Source organism: Zingiber officinale, chromosome 9A, assembly GCF_018446385.1.
Source record: "Zingiber officinale cultivar Zhangliang chromosome 9A, Zo_v1.1, whole genome shotgun sequence".
In the NCBI taxonomy this organism is placed as follows: domain Eukaryota; kingdom Viridiplantae; phylum Streptophyta; class Magnoliopsida; order Zingiberales; family Zingiberaceae; genus Zingiber; species Zingiber officinale.
In genome coordinates this window covers 32,565,057-32,588,638 of record NC_056002.1, presented here as the reverse complement: position 1 = coordinate 32,588,638, position 23,582 = coordinate 32,565,057, and the positions used below count along the sequence as shown (strand labels likewise).

At 41.4% G+C, this 23,582-nt stretch overlaps 1 protein-coding gene, 1 long non-coding RNA gene, 1 other non-coding gene and 3 pseudogenes across 3 annotated transcripts; 3 read left to right on the top strand and 3 right to left on the bottom strand.

The window, feature by feature from the left end:
• Positions 1–837: 837 nt before the first annotated feature.
• Positions 838–1,033, bottom strand: LOC122022187 (annotated as a pseudogene).
• Positions 1,034–1,902: 869 nt separating this feature from the next.
• LOC122022185 lies at positions 1,903–2,099 on the bottom strand (annotated as a pseudogene).
• A 528-nt stretch (positions 2,100–2,627) lies between these two features.
• On the top strand, positions 2,628–2,839 carry LOC122022179. The gene has a single exon (XR_006122904.1). It is a non-coding gene; the product is annotated as a small nucleolar RNA U3 (small nucleolar RNA).
• An 859-nt stretch (positions 2,840–3,698) lies between these two features.
• LOC122022181 lies at positions 3,699–3,859 on the top strand (annotated as a pseudogene).
• A 13,886-nt stretch (positions 3,860–17,745) lies between these two features.
• LOC122021220 (protein IQ-DOMAIN 19-like) lies at positions 17,746–20,524 on the bottom strand. Its single transcript, XM_042579305.1, has 3 exons — positions 20,045–20,524; positions 18,052–18,966; positions 17,746–17,975 (listed from the first exon to the last, which is right to left on the bottom strand). The coding sequence occupies exons 1-2, from the start codon at positions 20,426–20,428 to the stop codon at positions 18,073–18,075; spliced, it is 1,278 nt and encodes a 425-aa protein (XP_042435239.1). The 5' UTR covers positions 20,429–20,524; the 3' UTR covers positions 17,746–17,975; positions 18,052–18,072.
• A 524-nt stretch (positions 20,525–21,048) lies between these two features.
• Positions 21,049–22,141, top strand: LOC122021906. Its single transcript, XR_006122688.1, has 3 exons — positions 21,049–21,539; positions 21,689–21,750; positions 21,844–22,141. It is a non-coding gene; the product is annotated as an uncharacterized LOC122021906 (long non-coding RNA).
• Positions 22,142–23,582: the final 1,441 nt, after the last annotated feature.

Below are 23,582 nucleotides of genomic sequence, written 5' to 3'. Positions count from 1 at the left end.
GGAGGAGTTTCGCAGCATTGCAGGAGCACAGCACAGCAGAGCAAGTGTTGGAAGATCTTGTTGTTCGTTGTTCTTTGCTTCATGATGCATCCTCCTTATATAGGATGCTCCGGGCGCTCGGATCCCTTCCGGGTGCCTGGAGTGTGACGTAGCCGAGCCAACCATGAAGCTCCATGTGGCTTAGCACGATGGATATAAAACTTGCATTCCGGGTGCCCGGATCCCTTCGGACGCCTGAACCACTCTTCTCTAGAAAGTCCTTCTCCTACAAGAAAGAGTTAGTCCGAGGCAAAATGCAAATAATATTACCCTGCAAAATAAGGTGTTAGGACAGTTATAATAAACAAACAGAGTATTAATTAGATTTCGTCTCCTCGAGACCGGAATCTAATCACGATCTCAACTTAAATATTTGAAATGGATCTAAGTTGGATCGACACCTAATGTTCCCTTCCCGGGAAGGCATTCTCACAGTCACTCCCCTAAAAATTTCGTTGCAATTATCATTAAATTCTTATTTATTCAAATTTAAAAATTAATATTAATGTAATTGTAATTAAGTAAAAAATTTTCATTTTATATTTTATAGAGTAATAAAATAATAATTTTATTTTATGAAGTAATAATTAAGTAATACAATTTCTTTCTATCAATTGTTCCTATCCTAAATCCACTAAATTATTATTCTTATTAGTATCTTCTTTCTCGCGGAACCCTCCCTAGATTGGATCCACATTTAAATTTTAGGTCTCCAAAATTCGATCTTCGATCTATCACATTTTTGTTGAGGTTCCATACACTTTTTTCTTTTCTCCTTATCACTCCCCTCCAGTGACTTACCTTCACTTACTTACCAGACGATTCAACTAACTTAACCTACTTTGTCATTCATCAAAACCTTGGGACCAAAACCGTTAATCATGCTCTGATCTCGTGATCTTACATCATCAACCAGACTGGTTGCATGTCTCCTTTACACTCGAGGATACAGTTGTACAAGCCTATAGAACAAATCCTGTTCAAGTAAGGTTGTGCTTGACTTTGCTACCGCTGCAATAATAAAAGCTTCATCTACTTCAAAATTAACGGATGTGGGACTAATATTAAACGTCCATCCAATTAAACTGACGCGTGTCCGAATTAAAATCCAGGAATTTTTTTACTAACAAATTAAAATTCACAAACTCAATCATCAAACGAGGTGATAAACAAATTATAAAATGTCATCAAACTTTTTTTAAATGTATTAAGATAAAATATAGTTGTCAAAAGAATAAAAATAGCAAATTTATATGTTTAAATAGGGTGTAAAAATAGTGGCCTTCTATTCATGAGCGCCTCTTAATTTATTCACATGATTAATAAAAAATTTTATCGGACCGCTAAAATTATTCAATTTTAAAACTTGGAAAAAATATTTCAAAAAAATAAGCAAAATCAGGTATAGCTGATAGCTTGGAAAGTAGGATTGGCTAGAAATTTAAATTAATAAATAATAATTAAATATTAGATATTAAATTCTAATCTAAAATCATTCATTAAAATTATTTTTAAAAATTTTCCATAATTATTTATTCATAAATAATAATCAAATATCATATTTGATAATTAAATCAATCAATTATTGAATATGAAATGAAGATACATAAATTATTTTTTTAATACATTAACTACTAAGGATAAAATTTGAAATTTATTTAATTCCCATTACTGACATCGATTTAAACAAAACACTCATAATATAATTCTTATTCTTATTGATCATATAATTAAAGTCATTGCTATTCTGATTTACAAATCCGAATCAAATGCCCCTTTACTGTTTAATTATTATATGAGGACAAATTTAGAAAACGTAAGCTTATTAAACTAGACGTAAAAAAAATAAAATAAAAATATTGATGTCTGTAAGACAATCTCGAGACGAGACCACCCCAGTAAAACGTTTATCTACTGGGAACAATCCTCTACAACTAGGAATCCCAAGAGATTCCTTATCATGTTCTAATCTCGAGATCTTACGTGATTGCCTATCTCCTTTACACTCAAGGATACAATTGTACGAGTCTATAGAACATATCCTGTTCAAGTACGGTCGTGCTTGACTTTGCTACCATTGCAATAATAAAAGCTTCATTTACTTCAAAAATAACAGATGTGGGACTAATATTAAGCATTCATCCAATTAAATTAGCACATGCCCCAGTTAAAATCCAGGATTTGTTTTACTAACAAATTAAAAATCACAAACTTAGTGATCAAACGAGGTGATAAACAAATATAAAATGTCATCAAACTTTTTTTTAAAAAAAATGTATTAAGAAAAACAATTGTTGACAAAAGAATAAAAATAGCAAATTTATATGTTTAAATAGGGTATAAAAATATTGGCATTCTATTCATGAGCACCTCTTAATTTATTCGCATGATTAATAAAAAATATTTATTGAACCGATCCTACTAAAATTTTTCAATTTTAAAACTTGAAAAAAAAATTTAAAAATCCAGGATTTAAAAATTACAAACCAGGATTTAAAAATCCAAGATTTAATTTTAATATTAGTCCTACATCTGTTATTTTTGAAGTAGATGAAATTTTTATTATTGCAACGACAACAGAGTTAAGCACGATCTTACTTGAATATGATCTGTTCTATAGGCTCGTACAACTATATTCTTGAGTGTAAAGGAGATAGACAACCCACTCTGTTTGATGATGTAAGATCTCGAGATCAGAGCATGATTAACGATTCTGGTCCCTTGGGATTCTTAGCTGTAGAGGATTGTTCCCAGCAAATCAACGCTTTGCTAGGCTGGTCTCGAGATTGTCTCACAGACATCAATATTTTTGTTTTTTTTTTTTTGCACCCTGTTTAATAAGCTTATATTTTCTAAATTTGTCCTCAAATAATAATTAAACAATAAGGGGCATATGATTCGGATTTGTAAATCGGAATACCAGTGAGTTTAATTATAAGGTCAATAGGAATAAGAATTATATTATGAGTGTTTGGTTTAAATTGATAATGAGAATTAAATAAATTTCTAATTTTACACTTAGTAGTTGATGAATTAAAAATTTAATTTAAATATCTTCACTTCATATTCAATAATTGATTTATTTATTTATTAAATACTATATTTGATTAATATTTAGGAATAAATAATTATGAATTTTTTAAAAATAATTTAATTGAATGATATTAGATTAAAATTTAATATCTAATATTTAATTATTATTTATTAATTTAAATTTCTAACCAATTCTACTTTCCAAGCTTTCAGCTATAGGTGATTTTGTTTTTTTTTAATTTTTCTTCCAAGTTTTAAAATTGAATAATTTTAGCAAGATCGGTCCGATAAAAATTTTTTATTAATCATGCGAATAAATTAAGAGGCGAAGACCACTATTTTTACACCCTATTTAAACATATAAATTTGCTATTTTTATTCTTTTGTCAGCTATTTTTTTCCTTAATACATTTTCAAAAAAAAAAGTTTGGTGACATTTTATCAATTGTTTATCACCTCGTTTGATCACTGAGTTTGTGATTTTTAATTTGTTAGTAAAAAAAAAATCCTGGATTTTAATTGGGGCATACGCAAGTTTAATTGGATGGACGCTTAATATTAGTCCCACATCCGATAGTTTTGAAGTAGATGAAGCTTTTATTATTACAGCGGCACCAAAGTCAAGCACGACCTTACTTGAACAGGATCTGTTCTATAGGCTTGTACAACTATATCCTTGAGTGTAAAGGAGACAAGCAACCACTCTGGTTGATGTAAGATCTCGAGATTTGAGCATGATTAAAGATCAACGCTTTGCTGCGGTGGTCTCGAGATTGTCTGATATTTTTTTTACGTCCGATTTAATAAGTTTACGTTTTCTAAATTTGTCCTCATATAATAATTAAATAGTAATGGGCATTTGATTCAGATTTGTAAATCAGAAAAGCAATGACTTTAATTATAAGATCAATAGGAATAAGGATTATATTATTAGTGTTTTGTTTAAATCAACGTGGAATTAAATAAATTTCAAATTTTACTCTTAGTAGTTAATATATTAAAAAAATAATTTATGTATCTTCACTTCATATTCAATAATTGATTGATTTAATTATCAAACATGATATTTGATTATTATTTATGAATAAATAATTATGAAAATTTTTTTAAAATAATTTTAATGAATGATTTTAGATTAGAATTTAATATCTAATATTCAATTATTTTTGTTTTATTTTTTTTACGACCGATTTAATAAGCTTAGATCGACGTCAATAAAAGGAATTAAATAAATAATTTTACCCTTAGTATTTAATGTATTAAAAAGATTAATTTAAGTATCTTTACTTCATATTCAATATTCAATAATTGATTGATTTATTTATTAAATAGGATATTTGATTAATATTTAAGAATAAATAATTATGAAAAAATTTTAAAAATAATTTTAATCAATGATATTCGATTAGAATTTAATATCTAATATTTAATTATTATTCATTAATTTAAATTCCAAGCTTTGGCTATATGTGATTTTTTCTTTTTTTTAATTTTTTTTTCAAGTTTTAAAATTGAAAAATTTTAGTAGGATCGGTTCAATAAATTTTTTTATTAATCATGCGAATAAATTAAGAGGTACTCATGAATAGAATGTCAATATTTTTATACCCTATTTAAACATATAAATTTGTTATTTTTATTCTTTTGTCAGCAATTGTTTTTCTTAATACATTTTCAAAAAAAAAGTTTGATGACATTTTATATTTGTTTATCACCTTGTTTGATCACTAAGTTTGTGATTTTTAATTTGTTAGTAAAACAAATCCTGGATTTTAATTGGGACATGTGCTAGTTTAATTGGATGGATGCTTAATATTAGTCTCACATCTACTTTTATTATTGTTGTCGCTGCAATAATAAAAGTTACATCTACTTCAAAAATAACAGATGTAGGATTAATATTAAAATTAAATCCTGGATTTTTAAATCCTGGTTTGTAATTTTTCAATTTATTGAACCGATCCTACTAGCCTATAGAACGCTTAAAAAAATTTATTGAACCGATCCTACTAAAATTTTTCAATTTTAAAACTTGAAAAAAAAAATTTAAAAATCCAGGATTTAAAATTCAGGATTTTTGTTTGCTAACAAATTAAAAATCACAAACTCAGATTCTTTTTTTTGAAAATGTATTATGAAAAAAAATAGCTATTCGCATGATTAACGAAGATATTTAAATTCTTTTTTAATAGATTAAATACTAAGGGTTTATTTATTTAATAAACTTTTACTGAGGTTATTAATTAGAGTGGTTGCTTGTCTCCTTTACAAGGTAAAGGCCTATAGAATAGATCTTGTTCAAATAAGGTCATGCTTGACTTTGGTGTCGCTATAATAATACAAGTTTCATCTACTTCAAAAATATCGGATGTGGGACTAATATTAACCGTTTAAAAATCACAAACTCAGTGATAGATGATAAACAATTGATAAAATGTCACCAAACTTTTTTTTGAAAATGTATTAAGAAAAAAAAAATAGCTGACAAAAGAATAAAAATATCAAATTTATATGTTTAAATAGGGTGTAAAAATAGTGGTCTTCTATTCCTGAGTGCCTCTTAATTTATTCGCATGATTAATAAAAAATTTTTATCGGACCAATCATGCTAAAATTATTCAATTTTAAAACTTGGAAAAAAAAAATTTTTTAAAAATGACAAAATCACATATAGCTGAAAACTTGGAAAGTAGAATTGGTTAGAAATTTAAATTAATAAATAATAATTAAATATTAGATATTAAATTCTAATCTAATATCATTCAATAAAATTAATTTTAAAAAGTTCATAATTATTTATTCTTAAATATTAATCAAATATAGTATTTAATAAATAAATCAATCAATTATTGAATATGAAGTGAAAATATTTAAATTAACTTTTTAATACATTAACTACTAAGGCTACGTTTGATTGAGTGTAATGTAATCTAGCTTGTAATGTAATCAAATTTATAATTTTGATTACATTATTACGTTTGGTAATAGCTTGTAATGTAACTTTTTAATACATTAACTTGTAATGTATATAATCTTTGATTAAAGTGTGATTACATTCTTTTGTTTGGTGTTCATTATTTTTTATAAGGAATGTAATTCGTATTATTATAAAATGACAAAAATATCTTGCGACATCTACCGGCGACCGCCGCAGCTCTGCCGAAGCTTGCGACAACCACCGGCAACCGGTGACCTCCGCCGGAGACGGCGGCCGCCCTCGTCGGCAATCGGCGGCCCACCAGCAACCGGAGGTCGGCCGCAGCAACCGGCGATGGCGACATTCGGCAGCGGCGGCTAGTGACGGTAACAATCGGCGACGGCGACGGCGACGATCGGCGGCGGCTGCCGGCGACGGCAACTTACGATGGTGACGATCGGCGGCGGCGGCCGGTGACGGCAACAATCGGCGACGGTGACGATCGGCGGCGGCAGCCGACGACGACAACAATCGGCGACGGTGACGATCGGCCTCCACTCGTAGTCACTCATGGTCATGACCACTTCCTTCGTCGCCAAGCCCCTTTGTCGCCAGGCCCTCTCCCTCGGATGCATAGTTATCGACATGATTGCCCTCGGTTGGGCTACAATGATCATATCGACGTGTTCTCCAAGTCAACGTACTATTACGAGTTACATCTACGTCGGGAGCAAGTAGCTTTTGATTGAGGTCCTGTGTGAGATGCATGCTTGAGCATGGCCTTGCACCGCGCTCATGCTCACAGTCTACAAATTATATATCATTACCTATAAAATAATTTAACAATTTTATAAATAATAAAAAAATTATTCAATAAAAATTTAAAATTTATTATATTATAGAAATAAAGCGAGATGGAAATATGCTCACATAAAGTGAACTCGGATATCTTGACGAATTAGACCATCTCAAGATCAGCCAGGCCACCTTTCATTCTTGGATCCATCCCTTCTATTTAATTTTTTTTTTAATAATATTATCTTCAATAAGTGTAATATAAATTTTCTTTTTAATATTTTATTTTTCACATATTCATGATAACATTCATTTGGGATCCACCCTTCTATTTATTTTTTTTTAATAATATTATCTTCAATAAGTGTAACATAAATTTTCTTTTTAATATTTTTATTTTTCACATATTCATGATAACATTCTCATCCAGACGATTTTTTATATTTTATTAGTATGTTTATTTCATATCTAAACATTTAACTTCGTATAATATAACTCAATGTAAATATCTTTTAAAATTGAAAAATATCTTCTAATATCATTTTATATTTTAATAAAAATTTTAAAAAGGAAATCTATTTTAACTTTTTTAAGATTTCGAAGATATTTTGACAAGGAGATCAATTTGGGGCAAATTGAATAAAACATTTGTGGTAGAAGCTTAATTTGGTAACTATATAAGGTGTAATTTGATAAAATGTTCCGGAAATTTTCGTATATAAATCATTTAAAGGCCCAATAAAGTAGGTCCATGAGCCGGTCCGATCCGTTACATGTTCTCCTTCCCATTCCCGCTTCATGCTTCCCCTTCCACTCTGCGAACGCCAGAAGAACCCTGCCATTCTGATGCAAATGCCGTTATCTCCCTGATCCGGTAGTAAGAGCGGAGGACCCTCATTGGCGGAAGATCAATGACACGTAGAGGTCAAAAGTCAAGAGATTCAACCTTGAGACCCGGCCGACCGGGCGAAGCAGGCCGACCGACCGGATGAATCGGGGCCGACCGGCTGTGAATCCCCGCGAGCCGAATGAAAGACAACCCGACTAGGAGTCGGGTTTCCGATACTCAAGGTAAAAAGGTTTCAAGGGCCGAGCGGGCTATCCGTTCGGCCGATGCACAAGGCAACACAGGCAGGAGCAGTCTCATCCGAGCATACGACCGAGGCAGAAGTGATATGTCTGTCGAGCAGCCTAACCGCTCGGTCCTGAAATAGACAGGAAGCACAAGAGGACAAAGGAGACAGGAGATAATATCATCCTCGAGACATCTGCCGCCGACAAGCAGCAGAGTTGGCGGTTGAGCCGTACACAGGATCATACGGTGGAAGCTTCCACCATCACATCTGGGATATGCTCGGACGATTGTGGAATGGTGCCAAAGGTACTTTTCTGATAGAGACTTGTTAAGGTATGTTTGGGGAAGCGTGCACGCATAGAGTAGCGTGCACGCGCCTCCCCGGGGTCCTATATAAGGACCCCCAGACGTCAACGAAGGTATGCGCAAATCTTTACTGTAGCCACATTACGCTGCCTCTCTCGTTGCCTGACTTGAGCCTCGGAGGGCCGTCGCCAGGAAACCCCTCCCGGCTCGGCTTCTTTGCAGGTTCGCCGGAGATCTACGCCACCAGTTAGAGATAGCGGAGCGTGCCACGTCCCCAGCGTCCGTCGACTCAGCGCTTGGACAGGATCAAATTGGCGTCGTCTGTGGGAACGCACCTGAATCCGAGCCGAGTAGATGGAAGAAGCTAGACGTCAACTTCTGGTAACGCTCTCTCCCGAGGAACTCGAAGCACTCGTCCAAGCGCGAGATGCAAAAATCGTGGAGCAGCAGCAGAAAGCTCAGGCCGAGCGGGCAGCGCAGCAGGCAACATCAGTCTCGGGGAGCCGAGTGCCACCCGCAGATGGGGGTGACGCCCATCCCGATACCTTTTCATCGGGCTCTGTTCCAGACGCCCTCGGAGGTAGCGCAAGCTAATCAAGACAAAGGATCTTCATCGGACGAAGCACCCGTCCGGGACGTCAAAAAAGGAAAGGCGCCCCGAACGGACGCGTCACCCGAGCGGATCAACCGGCAGTTTTCAAACGCCATTCTTCGCGATCCGCTGCCGAAGCATTATGTGCCCCCTACGATCGGGGAGTACAACGGGACAACTGACCCAGACGACCACCTGGGGTAAGTTCGACAGCACTGCCACTCTGCATCAATACACAGATGGTGTGAAATGCCGAGTGTTCCTCACCACGCTTTCGGGATCGGCGCATCAGTGGTTTCGAAGACTGCCGGACGGATCCATCATAAGTTTTAAGGAATTCCGAACAGCGTTCCTCCATCATTTTGCAAGCAGCAGGCGCCACCAGAATATAAGCGTCAATCTGTTTGCCATCAAGCAAGGCGCGAGGGAGCCGCTCTGAGCGTACATCCAGCGCTTCAACCAGGTGGTCATGGACATTCCAACTGTCACCTCGGAAACAATGATGAACACGTTCATGCAAGGGCTCGTGGACGGTGACTTTTTCCGCTCGCTCATCCAGAAGCCTCCCCGGGACTACGACCACATGCTGCATAAGGCCAACGAATACATCAATGTGGAGAAGGCCCAGGCGGCAAGAAGAAAGGAAGCCCAGACGGACCAACTAGCTTCCGCCGAGCGGAAGCAGCCCGTATTCACCGGCCCCCCAGAGGACCGCGAGCCGAAGTCGCCCGTCCTCATCAGCACACTCGGCCGCACGCCGTCTAGCAAGTCGCGACTGATCGGCCCAAGCCCAAGGGGAAGGTATGGACCCCGATGTTTTGTTCACTCCATCAGTCGGCTACTCACAACACTCGCGACTGTCGGAGCCTCCCCCCCATCGCTCATCCCGCGCCAAGGAGCTACCGCCGCCGATCGCCTTCACCAGACCGGCAACATCGACAACGGAGCCCCGTTCAAAGGATAGAAAGGAGATCCCCCGAGCTGCAGCATCGTTAGCAGCCCGGAGCTCACCATCGGACGTCGCACGAACGACCTCGACCTTCCGCTCGGGAGGAGGAAAATAGGGGCAACGCATCTCGGGGCGAGATCAACATCATCGCTGGAGGCCCGATCGGCGGAGATTCCAATAGAGCCAGAAAAGGCACACGCCAGACAGCTGAGGATCCACGCGATCGGCTGCAGCCAGGAAAGGGCGAGCGGACCCGAGATCAGCTTCGGGCCTAGGGACCTATAAGGAGTTGAAGTCCCACACGATGACGCCCTGATCATTCGAGCGGTAATAGCCAACTATACTATTCACCGCATTTTCATTGACACAGGCAGCTCGGTCAATATAATATTCAAGAAGGCCTTCGACCAACTGCAAATAGATCGAGCTGAACTACTGCCAAGGACGACCCCCCTCTACGGGTTCACTGGGAACGAAGTCTTGCCGGTCGGCCAAGTCCGGCTAGCTATCTCGTTGGGCGAGGAGCCGCTCAGAAGGACAAGGACCACCACCTTCATCATGGTTGATGCTCCTTCTGCATACATCGTTATCTTGGGACGGCCGGCGCTCAACGAGTTCCGGGCGGTCGTCTCTACCTTCTGCCAGAAGATCAAGTTCCCGGTAGAAGATCAAGTAGGGGAGGTGTGGGGAGACCAACTGGCAGCTTGGAGATGCTATGTGGAGATGGTCCGAGCCGAATCCAAGTCCGCTCGGAAAGTGTCGCGAGTCGAGGTAAATGCTATTACTGAAAAACCACCTTCTTTTGTTTACGAAGAAAAAGAGGTGCAGATTGACTCTTCCCGACCGGAGGCCTCCACCTTCATAGCATCCGATCTGGAAGAGAAGCAGAAGGAGAAGTTGATCAAACCTCCTCCAGCCCTATCGGGTCGGATGAAAGGTGCGCCGAGGTAATGAATTTCATGAATATGTCGTTCAAATGTATCATTTGGTTACAGGAATGAAAGCTATAAGAACAAAGCAAAGGCATGAGCATTATGCACCAAGCAGGTAGCTGCGAGATGGCGTGGCCAAGACCCCGTGTCGTTCGGCCGTGCGTATATTATCCGAGTCATAGGCTCGATGGCCAAGACCCCGTGCCGTTCGGCCGGGCGTATATTATCCGAGTCAATGGCTCGATGGCGAAGACCCCGTGTCGTTCGGACAGGCGTAAATTATCCGAGCCATGTGCTCGATGGTGAAGACCCCGTGTCGTTCGGCCGGGCGTATATTATCCGAGCCATAGGCTCGATGGCGAAGACCCCGTGTCATTCGGCCGGGCGTATATTATCCGAGTCATATGCTCGATGGCGAAGACCCTGTGCCGTTCGGCCGGACGTATATTATCCGAGCCATATGCTCGATGGCGAAGACCCTGTGCCATTCGGCCGGGCGTATATTATCCGAGCCATAGGCTCATTATTGAAGACCGTCGAGCAGCGACGTTAAATCTTAGAGTCGAACCGGCGACTATAAACCTTCTAGCCTGAAGACCGTCGAGCAGCGACGTTAAATCTTAGAGTCGAACCAGCGACTATAAACCCTCCGGCCTGAAGACCGTCGAGCAGCGACATTAAATCTTAGAGTCGAACCGGCGACTATAAACCCTCCGGCCTGAAGACCGTCAAGTAGCGACGTTAAATCTTAGAGTCGGACCGGCGACTATAAACCCCCCGGCTTGAAGACCGTCGAGCACCGACGTTAAATCTTAGAGTTGAACCGGCGACTATAAACCCTCCGGCCTGAAGACCGTCGAGCAGCGACGTTAAATCTTAGAGTCGATCCGGCGACTATAAACCCTCCGGCCTGAAGACCGTCGAGCGGCGACATTAAACTCTAGAGTCGGACCGGCGACTATAAACCCCCCGGCTTGAAGACCGTCGAGTGGCGACGTTAAACTCTAGAGTCGGACTGGCGACTATAAACCCCCCGGCTTGAAGACCGTCGAGCGGCAACATTAACCTCTAAAGTCGGACCGGCAACTATAAACCCCCTGGCTTGAAGACCGTCAAGCAGCGACGTTAAACTCTAGAGTCGGACCGGCGACTATAAACCCCCCGGCTTGAAGACCGTTGAGTGGTGACGTTAAACTCTAGAGTCGAACCGGCGACTATAAACCCCCCGGCTTGAAGACCGTCGAGCGGCGACGTTAAACTCTAGAGTCGGACCGGCGACTATAAACCCCCCGGCTTGAAAACCGTCGAGCAGCGACGTTAAACCTTGGAGTCGAACCGGCGACTATAAACCCTCCGGCCGGAAAAAGATAATAAAAAGGTTGACCTGTGAGTCGAGAGGCCGATCGGCCAAGTTACCAAAGGTACTTCGTGAACATCTATCGGGAATTTCATTTAAAGAAGTGGGGGTGTTCAGGCGAGCGACCTAGTTACAGAGAATACTTCGTGAAAAATTTCTTTGAAAAGCAAGGCAGGACGAGAAACGATTAACGAGAAGAAAATGGGGGTGACGCGAACGGCAGTAGTTCGCGCTCCGATCGGAAGACACAAGTATTGACAAAAAAATGAGTAAGCTAATAAAAAGACGACATATCTTCATTAAAATTCAGGCCCTTAGAGCCGATCGGAAGGGTTACAAAAAATACTACTCAAGGAAATCATAAACGGTCTTCGGGATGGAAGAAAGGAGCGCTACGTAGTCGTCAGTCGGGATGGTTGTGGAGTCGGGGAGCTGACCCTTGGACTTCAGATAGTCCGTTGTGGCGGTAATGGCCAATTCAAAGGCAGTATACATCCGCTCGCAGACCTTCTCAGAAAATTCGTTCGAGCGGATGTGCTGCTGCTTCAAGGCTGCGACCCGGCCTGGCTCGGCCTCTTGATACTCCTTGAAGGCAGCTTAGGAAGCTTCAAGAGCCTCCTGCAAGTTCTTCGGTTCGTCCTTATGTTTGATCGCTTCACCCGAGCAGCTCGCCTTCTCGCCGTCCAACTGCTCCATCAACTCCTTATTGTTCCAAGCCCCGCGCCTCGACGTTTTTTTTTCTCCAGATCGGCGATGGCCTTCTTTTTCCGATCGGTGGTTAGGCTTATTTTCCGGTCAAGTGTCTTGACCTATCGTTCGAGTTCGGCCAAAGTATAGACCTGGTCGGTTGTCTTCTTTTGCTCAGCCTCCAATACATCTTGGGTCTTCTTGAGCTCTTTCTGCAGCTCGGCATATGAGGGACCCTGGGAGGGCGCGCCGTCCGAACTCTTTAGCCTCTTCAGCTCTTCGTCCACCATGGCCAGCCGATTGGAGACAACAATCTCCTCCACCCATCTCTGACATAAACAGGAGTATTGATAGCCGATCGGAAAGGGGGAGTAAAGGACTTCGGAAGAAAACACACTTACCCCAGTGGTCTGCTGCATATGGCTGTTGGCCAGTTTACCGAGCGGAATCATCGCGACACGGGCCCGAGCATCGGCCCACATCTCGGCGAGGGGCCCCCTCATGGTGATTATATGCTCGGGCGCAGTCGGTCGATCAGACTCGGGCAAAAGTTCCTCGGTGGGAAGATGCAGGGTGCCCCTGATTGTGCGGCTCCGACCGGGAGATGTGTGAGCAGATGCAGAGGGAGCAGAGGCGAGGGCGGAGAACTTGGACAAAATAGCCGAGCGCTGGACCCAGCAAGGGGCAGGTGGAAGAGCGCTGACCGACACAGCCTCAATAGGGTTGGCAGGCAGATTTAACTGAGGCGGAGTCCGATCGGAGGATACTGCCTCCACCATTGGAGTTTTCCCACGAGAACCGGATCCCACCCGCTCGGATACACGAACAGCAGAAGTAGCCGATCGCAACGGTGTCTCCGTCCGGCGTCTTTTTTGTCTGAGCGGGAGCTCGTCTTCCCGATCAGAGCCTTCCTCTGGGGCGGTCGGTTCCCTGTCCGACGTAGCGCCTCCCGTCACCTCCACGGGGGAGGCCTAAGTGGCTGACTCCTCCGCTTTTGTCTCGCTCTCACCCTCGTGAGAGCCGACCGGAGTGATGCCCAGTTGCTCCATCTCTTTGGCGGCTGCCGCCTCGAGCGCCTCGGCTTTCTTCTTCAAAATCCCGAGCATCACGGACTCCATGACAATATTTACTGCAAAGGAAAAAGAAGAAAATCAGTTAGCACTCAAAGTACGTGTGCAAGGGAAATTCTTACCGAAACTGCTCGGAAGTGGAGTGCAGCTCGGACTCAGGCCGAATATATACAGCACGCCTTCAGGCAGAAGCTTGTTGATATCGAGCTTCAGACCGGCAAGCATGTTCGCGACCTCGAGATAATCCGGTCGGGTCTTAAATCTTTTTAGCTCGGGAGAAGTAGGCGGTCTGATCTGCCATTTGGTTCGGAAGGGAGTCCGCTCGGGGAGACGAAGATAAAAGTAGTACTCCTTCCAGTGTTTATTGGAGGAGGGGAGTTTATCAAAAAAAGACTAGATCGGGCCGAGCCTGGAATAGATAGGTACCCAGCTCGGATTGCTTGGGATAATAAAAATAGTAAAAAATTTCCGGTCGGAGAGGGATGCGGTGTATCTTGAATAGTGCCACCACTCCACACAAAAGGTGAAAAGTATTGTGAACTAATTGGCCGAGCGAAAGACCAAAGAAGTTGCAAACGTCGACGAAGAAGGGATGAAGAGGAAACCGCAGACCAGCTGTGAATTGGTCGCGGAAAAAACAAATGGTTCCGCTCGGCGGTTTGTGAGGCCGAGCGGTTGGTGAGGGTAGAATAAGTTCAAAGTCGGACGGAATGTCAAAACCATCAAGCAAAGCCTCGGCGTCACGTCGATCGAAGCGAGATTCCATGGTAGTATACCAAGGACCTAAAGTGAGGTCTGCGGGTCGAGATGAACTGGCCATTATCCGATCGGGAAAGCAAGCAAAAGCCAAGAGAATAGAAAATGACACACGGCGAGGAGATGATGAAAGGGACAGCGGCCAAAAGACGAGAACTTGACAAAAAAGACGAGGAAAGGCAGAGGAACCTTATGAAGAAGCTGGGGATCGAAGGAAGACGGCGGGGAATCGTCGGAAGACAGTGAAGCGGAGTCGCCGGGACGCTGAAGCACTGAAGAAAGGTGGCGGGACACGCGAAGGCAAAGGTGTGACGGAGAAGGAAGGTGACGACTTTATAAGGTCGGGCCCGATCGGCCTCGACCGTCCGATGCAGGTCACAGGAACCGAGGCCCCCATCGGGCCGTTCATTTCAAACCGCCAATGTCCCATTGAACACATCGCCGAGCCGTACGATGACGCCAGCGGAGGTGCCACGTGGCTCCATGTCATAGGGGCGCATTTAATGAGCGTCATTACGGCGCACAGCGCGTGTACTCAGTCTTAATGAAGAAGATTTGCACGAATCCCGAGGAGATCCGAAGGGCGTCAGAGAGGATCGTCGACACGACAGCAAAGCCAGCGCTCGGAAGAGGCCGAGCGACCGTTTGGAGGAACATTTCCGAGTGGCATGGCAGTATCACTTAGGCCGACCGGCTGTCCAGTCAGTCGGACTTAGCGCCTCCTTCGACTAGACTTGAGGGGGAGGCATGTGATCCGGTGGTAAAAGCGGAGGACCCTCGTTGGCGGGAGGTCAACGACACGTGGAGGTCAAAGGTCAAGAGATTCAACCTTGAGACCCGGCCGACCGGGCGAAGCAGGCCGACCGACCGGATGAATCGGGGCCGACCGACTGTGAATCCCCCCTAGCTGAATGAAAGATAACCCGACTAGGAGTCGGGTTTCCGATGCTCAAGGTAAAAAGGTTTCAAGGGCCGAGCGGCCTGTCCGTTCGGTCGATGCACAAGTCAACACAGGCAGGAGCAGTCTCATCCGAGCATACGACCGAGGCAGAAGTGATATGCCTGCCGAGCGGCCTAACCGCTCGGCCCTGGAACAGACAGGAAGCACAAGAGGACAAAGGAGACAGGGGATAACATCATCCTCGAGACATCTGCCGTCGACAAGCAGCAGAGTTGGCGGCCGAGCCGTACACAGGATCATACGGTGGAAGCTTCCACCGTCACATCCAGGATATGCTCGGACGATTGCGGAATGGCGCCAGAGGTATTTTTCTGACAGAGACTTGTTAAGGTATGTTTGGGGAAGGGTGCACGCATAGAGAAGCGTGCTCGCGCCTCCCCGGGGTCCTATATAAGGACCCCCAGACGTCGACGAAGGTATGCGCAAATCTTTATTGTAACCACATTACGCTGCCTCTCTCGTTACCTGACTTGAGCGTCGGAGGGCTGTCGCCGGAAAACCCCTCCCGGCTCGGCTTATTTGCAGGTTCGCCGGAGATCTACGCCACCAGTCAGAGACAGCGGAGCGTGCCACGTCCCCAACGTCCGTCGACTCAGCGCTCGGACAGGATTACTTCCGAATCGAGAAGATCCTCAAAGGTAATCTCTATTTATGTTATCCTGAAGCAGATCGTTTTCTTTTCTCAAAAACTTTTGGAACTGTCGTCCTTCTACGGTTTTGAGAAGTAGATTATTCACTACTCTGTTTTTAATTGTTATATGAGTGACATTCTACAGTGCTTAGTATGCTCTTGCTCTGTTTTCAATCAGCTATTTAGGTTTTTCTGGTGGCAAATCGATTTACTTTATTATAGGTGCTGGAATCTAAGATCGTTTTAGCGTTTTTGACAAGCAAATTATTCGTTTCTGTGGGTTCCCAATCATTTATGCTTGGCATTTCCGAAAGTTAATTGTATGTTGTTATAGATTTTCAAATACACTGGCTATCTTGTGCTGTAGGAAATCAGTATTTAGGTTATTAGTCCTTTGTTCTAGGTTTTGAGAAGTAACTGTGTTTTCAACCGAGTTTGTGCTTGGCATTTCCTACAATGCCTAGTATATTGTTGATTTGTATGTGTGGGAGAGTGAAAGCTATTTATTTTAGAATCCACTGTTTTTTTTTTTTGTGTGTGTGGGGGTGCAGGGCTTTATTAGGAAAGAAAAAAAGGGGTTCTAATTTTGAAATTGTATTATTCACTACTGTGTATTTCTAATTGATTGATATATGCTTGCCATTTCCTACACAATTCATAGTGTTGTTATTATAAATTTTAAAATGCTCTGGGAAGCTTGGTGCTTCACTTCCTGATCTGATGAATGACTTTATTGTGTCTATTTGATTTGCTAGGATTGGAACTAGACTGGAAGAGGAGTCTTGGTGCAACGGTAAAGTTGTTACCATGTGACCAAAAGATCACGGATTTGAATCCTGAAAACAGCCTCTTGTAAAAAAAAACAGGATAAGACTGCGTACAATGGATCCTTCCCCGCGACCCTATATAGCGGGAGTTTCGTGCACCAGACTGCCCTTTAATGTCATTGATGAAGAAAAATGATTGACTGATATGCCTTCCCCTAATTTCTTTAAGTTCTTTCATATTTTGGTAATATACAGTTTCTAGATTCCTTGAAGGTCAGTAAAATGAATTCACAAGTGCTTCAATTGATTGAAAATTATTAGTGATATAGTCTTTTCATGGAACTTAATAGGATTTTATAATGATGATAACGTGCATGGATGATATTACATATCCTAGAGTATCTGGAGGGTATTGGATGGTAAATTCTTCTGAGTTTCAACTCAAACCATTTGAAGGATTTATGAGATTTCTTTGGTAATACAATACCTATACAACTACTCTTATAAAATTCATTTTTCTTATCAATCTACACCTGAAACCTACATAATATATTAACATTTTATATAGTAACGTGAATAACCTGCAGGTGGAAACAAAATAAGAGATACAAGTTTCATGGCATGTTCTGCAAACTGAGATCTAAAGTGCCTTGTTAGGGTCCTTTATTGTTCACTGTTTACTGTAAAGTTGTATTTCCTTTTGTTCCCTGTTTTCTCCTCAAAATATTTTTTAGTTATCTTCTGCCTCTTCAAGTGACTTTGTCACTGTTTTCTTAATTCCCTCTGAAAAGTAGACTGAATAGTGTCTTTAGAAAATTTCTTAGCTTTTTTTTCCATCTCGCATTCAAGGTCTTGATGACAACACAAATTGGTTCAAATAGGGGCGAAATTGTACTTGTTTTCCCTTAACCAAATCATGATTACAACACATTTAAAGTCCACTTTAAGCAGAAATAGCATGAACAATATAGATCATACAAACTCACATTTACACTTCAAGGACAATGGCAATTGTACATTGAAAGTCAGATACCAGATTTGCATGGCTTCCAGCTTCATTTGCTGCATACTCCTGTTAGAATAGCTAGTCATGCTTGTTTCTGTTAACCTGAAAGCACAACATTTTGGCATATTAGACACATTTTACGACAAAGAGATTGTTTGCCTATTTTAGGAATTTGTACCTCGATTCCCACCGGTGATCTTCAGTAGTTGGTGTTTGTAAGCACTGTGCTTGTTGAACCACATTCGCTGTCTTTAAATGACATGTTGGACTTATCTAACTTGATAGACCAAGGATACTGGTACCCGCTGGCCATCATACCGACATGGGAGGACGATCGTTGCATCTTCATACTTCTAGGAATGTTCCTTCCTTCCACCGACGGTCTCCGCCTGCTCATTTGCCGCTCAATAGTATCCGTTCGCTGCCGCGGCGCACTCTGAGATCTTACCTTTGCTCTTGAAGATTCAGTGTTGGCCATGTAGTTAGGAAAGAAGGGGCAGTCATAAGGATGTGTTGTTGCATCAGGTACTGAAATAGAGGACAAGTAATGTGGACTACTTTGTGCCTTCGCAAATGCAAAGTCCTCAAAGTGTTCACTATAAGCTCTAGTGCAAGGTGAGAACTCTGGGTACTGATCGACCCTCGAAGGTGTGCCGGCATGGCCATAGTATCCTGAGAGTTCATTCTGTTTTGTTTCGCTCTGTGTGACCGAGTAGCTGTTTCTACTCTTTGTGCTGCCTCTCGACACCCCAAGATCCATCTCCACAATCTTGATGTCCTCCTCTGCATTTCTGTCCATGAAGCTGTACTGCAACTTTTCAATGTCTTCATCTGTTACTAGAACATGAATTGGACTTGAGTGTGACTGTCGCCATCTCGGATGCTGTGGTGATCTCCTGTGGATGGATTTACGCTGCTGGATGATCGGAGAATCTTCTGCCATTTGGATCCTTTGCAGTCGAGCTCGCTCTTGAGCTGTGACAAGAGCCTGCATGCATCGAAGAGCAGCAGCAGCTTGCTTTCGGATCAAGTGGCCTCTCACTAGAGCTTGCAGCTTCACCAAGCCTCTCAATGCACATAGAGCTTTCCTTGCCTAAAGAAAAAAAAAGGGTAAGATTATACCAAGATCCCTTGAACAATTCTCTCCTACCAGAATAATTTTCACCTAAGATCATCTATGTTTGCAATTCTTTTACGTAAGATTTTAAGATTCCTTTTCACCTAAGGTCATCTATATTCCCTATATGTTTCACAGAAAATAACTTAAACCCAGGGAAGTTGACTATTTCTTTGTCTTCTGCAAGATAAGGAGTCTGTTTCCTTGCTAGATGTCGATGACGAGATCCCCGATAGTGGTGCTAGTCAACCTGCACATAACACGTTAGATGGCGCCCGTGGAATCCCGCAAGGTCCCTTCGAAGATCAAGTCAGTAGTGGACAACCTTACGTTCCAAAGTTCACTTTTTTCTAGAACTTGATCATCGGAGGAGCACATCGGTGCCCTTTAATGTGTGTTACTCCACGCAGGTTGGTCAACACCACCGTTGGAGACCTCATGATCATCGACATCCAGCAAAGAGGTAGATTTTCGACACATCATTTTCCACTCAATTGATCTCCAACAAATCGAGCTCTGCCTCAATCTCTTCAACGGATTGTACTTTGCCTGCTCGATCCACGCTTGATCCGCCTGAATGAGCAGAAGAGAAGCTCGATCCACACCTCCCTCGCCCTGAGTAGGTACGTCGAATCCTTACTGGAACTTGATTCACTGTTATGTTTACCTTTTTGCAGATCCATTGACTCTGCTCTACGTTGCGCCTTTACTTCTAACGCGAAGATCGATATAATGTTTGTTGTGGCTTCTAATGCGTTTGCTCATCATAAACCATATTCATATCACCGATTAATGTCTATACTTAGAAAAAAAAACACTGTTCTAATTTGATGGAGTTGTAATATTTATGCAGGAATGCAATCTGCCTACCAAAGTATCCTTTGTTAGATCTTTAAAACTTCACTAATTTAGTTGTGAAAAATTCAAAATCATGATGCGCTAATGTCTATGTTCTTAATTGTTTCATTCCATTAGGCAATTTATAGGCTATAGTTACTGAATTATTGATCGGACGCATGAATCAGATAGCAAAAAGGGAAGAGCAGAGGAGAACCAGATATCCACGGAAGGCTGATTGAATCCTGATGGCCGCGAGTTCCTCGGCCTTTGGCCGGTTGGAACCGGAGGTGAGTCTCACCACCGCGGCTGCCGCCTGCGCCGCGGCAACAGCAGCCTCCGCAGCGGCGGCCGTGGCCACCGCGACCGCCATGGCTTGCCTTCTCTGTTCTGACTCAGCCTCCGACGGGCGGTGGCCCGGCATGCTTATGCTGCTCCCGGTGGGCGTGGGTCTCCGGAAACTCCACCGCTTCTTCTCCTTGGGAACCGCCGCCACCGGCTGCGGCCACGGCGGCAGGGAGTGCTCGGCCTTCTCTTTCTTCTCGTCCGACGATGTCTTCCCCATCAAGAGGCTTCTCAGCCATTTGCCTGCTTTCCCCATTCCCGCTTCTGCTACGACGAGGAGGCTGCACGCTGGAAAAAGCTCGATCAGACAAGAAGGTATTCATTAATTCAAATGGATGCCATGGAATGTCTCTGTTCTGAAGAAACTTAGGAGGCTAAATAGATACGGACGTAAAACATAAGGGCCAAAATGAATTTAACCCCAAAATTTCCATACCCTTCCTTAGGTTCACCTCATTTTTCAAAATGCTCCTTAAAATTTCAGAATCATTAAAATTCTTCTCATTTTATTTCTAATCATTACACTACCTGTAGAAAATGATGTGATGTTCATAGCCATTAAGACCGGTCCATTCGACCAAAATATTCAGATTCAGTCTTCATCCAGTTTTGTTACTCTTATACGTTCTTAAATATTGATTTAACTCCAATATTAAATAGGTAAACTTTTTTTTTTTTATAACAATTTTGGCATAATAAAAGACTTGACTAAATATGTATATATTGGTCAATTCTTTCCTCAGTACCTTCAATCAAGGGTGCTTTCCAGGAAAAAGCATCCTTCTTCTCATTGCCACTCGTTTTGTTTATCTCTACAAGATTTGATCCGTGGATTTTTTTTACTGCTAAAAGTTGTCTGTTTCCTCATGCAGACGATGCCCCTAGTGGACCGCTGAGGTGGTGGATCAAATAGAAAGGGTGTGGATTGTGAAGGAGACATGAACAGTGAAGGAAAAGGATTAAGGAATGGGGCATGTGAAGGAAATAGCCATGAACGTGGTGGGGAATGGAAGGGTGCATGGCCAGCCAGTTAGCGTTGTCAGCATCTCTTCTCGCCAAGGTTTGTCACATCATTGGCTTTGCAAAGAACAGCTGACACCACACGAATCTATCGACCGGCTCCTCGTTGAATTTTCCTTTGGAGAGTCCTCTTTCAGCCATCTAGTTCGATCCGGGTTTGATTCCAAGCCATTTGTATTAATCAATCAGCAGCAGCTAGATGACTATTCGATTCCGACTAGATAAATGCCAACCATCCATATCGTTTTGGACAGCCGAGATTGATCGGCTCGGATCATGCAGCATTACAGGTTCCTTTCGCACAGGGACAACATCCAGAAGGCCTCACCAGCTCCACTGATAAAGAGGTGAGAACTTAAAACTTATCTGATGACATTGTAATTGGTTACCATTGCTAACAAAACCGAATTGATATATTTTAGATTCATATTGTACAATTTTCTAAATCAGTTGCTACAAAATAAATGATTCTAATGAATTTGAGCATAAACTAAAGGCAAAGGGCAAAGAGAACACAACACTATGGAAGCCTCCATAGAATTTATGTTCTTGGTAGTAGTAAGTTTCTAAACATAACTCTTTTTTTTGTTTTGTTTTTTTGTTTTTCAAATTAAATGACTTTGGCAGTTCATCCTATCTTTTGGCTTGCAGTGTCCTGCTGCTTCCATTGATCTGGCAATAAAGGTACGCCTGTTAATTCTTTGGTATGGATTCTATTATCCTCATTGTGCATGATGGTGCCTGTTAAGTTTGGTTTTCTTTCTAATCTCCATAGGATTGTTCGGTTATTCAGTTCAAACTCTAAATCATCTTTAGATTAGGATATAAGTTTCACCTTCCTCAACATGGCTTGTGAAACTAGGAGCAAGTAACTGTAAGTTCGTGTTAACAATAGACTATGGATCGTTAATTCTACTCAATGACACTCTTTATTTTGATCGAGTGTTAATTTTTTTTTCCCTTTTAAATTAGTAGAAGTGATATGTTTCATTCAAACTGTTTGTTCTTAACTAAAAAGGGGATAAGCCAAATAGAAATATTGATTGGTGTTTTTGGCTCTAATTGTTGGCTCATGCACCATACCACATGCGGGTTGACCCACATTTTAAGGTAGGAAGAAGCAGCTTTGAGTCGATGTCCACCAAATGCACGGTCCTCATGAAGGATAAGGACTCCTGTCCTAACCCTAATGACACCTCCTTGTCCAAATTAATGGAAGTGACATGGACCATAACAAAACTAAATTGGGCAAATTAATTTAAGGATTAGTTGGCAATCACATGCTGCCATTAATCCTACCTCTTTACTCGTCCAACTCTTTACGAAGGTTTAATTTGGTTTATTTATTTATCTTTATTTTTAGTTCGCACGGATAACTTACATCGATTAATTTTAGAGGTGGCGTATCCGGCCCTATATAGAAAGTATCCAAATTTACTTTGGTTTGGTTTCTATGGACCGATTTATTTTATTTGTTTTACCATTTAAGGCACTGTCAAAATAACTAACAGCTGCCCTATAGACAGTGATAAGAATTAATGTTAACGGAGACAAATTTTATATAAATTGTATTTCGAATTTATTATGTAGGTGAATCAAGAAAAGTTATTTATCTTAACGATTAGTTAGACGAAGCTTGGATATTTGGCTTATATATAAAAAAAAAACTACTGATAGCTCTCTAGTGAGGTGGTAAGATAAAGAATAATAAAAAGAGGAAGATTTGAATCTTAAATGACATGAATATTTTGGAGAAGTTTTTAATGTGCATAAATTATGTTTCGAATTTATTCTTTAGGCAAATTAAGGAGAAGACTATTTATCTCTAGGATTAGAAATTCTGACACTTGGATTAAAAAAAATTATGACAAAAAAAATATGGAGAAGTTTCTAGAAAGGAAATTTTAAATTTTATTTATTATTTTGTTATATTTTTATTTTTCTATAGAAAATAAAGAAGCAATGTTATTAGGAAACAATATCATTTTAGTTTTTTTTTCCCGGTAAGAAATTAGAAATATGGCTAAATTTTGGAAGGGAAATCTAATAATCAATTGAAATTACCACAATATTTGTGTTAGAGGGGTCTAAGAGGAGCTTGTAAAATCTATGATTGGATATATTTTTTGAGATTTTTCACTGATGAGAATTTAGTGTACCTGTCTATTCTTGTAAGAGGTTATGTGATTGACCCACCTAATTAAATTTGGGTTTAGAATATTCTAAGGATATAAATCATCAATTTTTTTGGATAATTCTATTATATGTCTGAGGTAAATTGGGTACATGTACGGGAGGCGCATGGTAAATATTATGTTTATCAACTTGAGAGGCCATTTGATTTGTCATGCTCCACCAATTCTTGGAATTCATTCAGTTAAATCTCTACT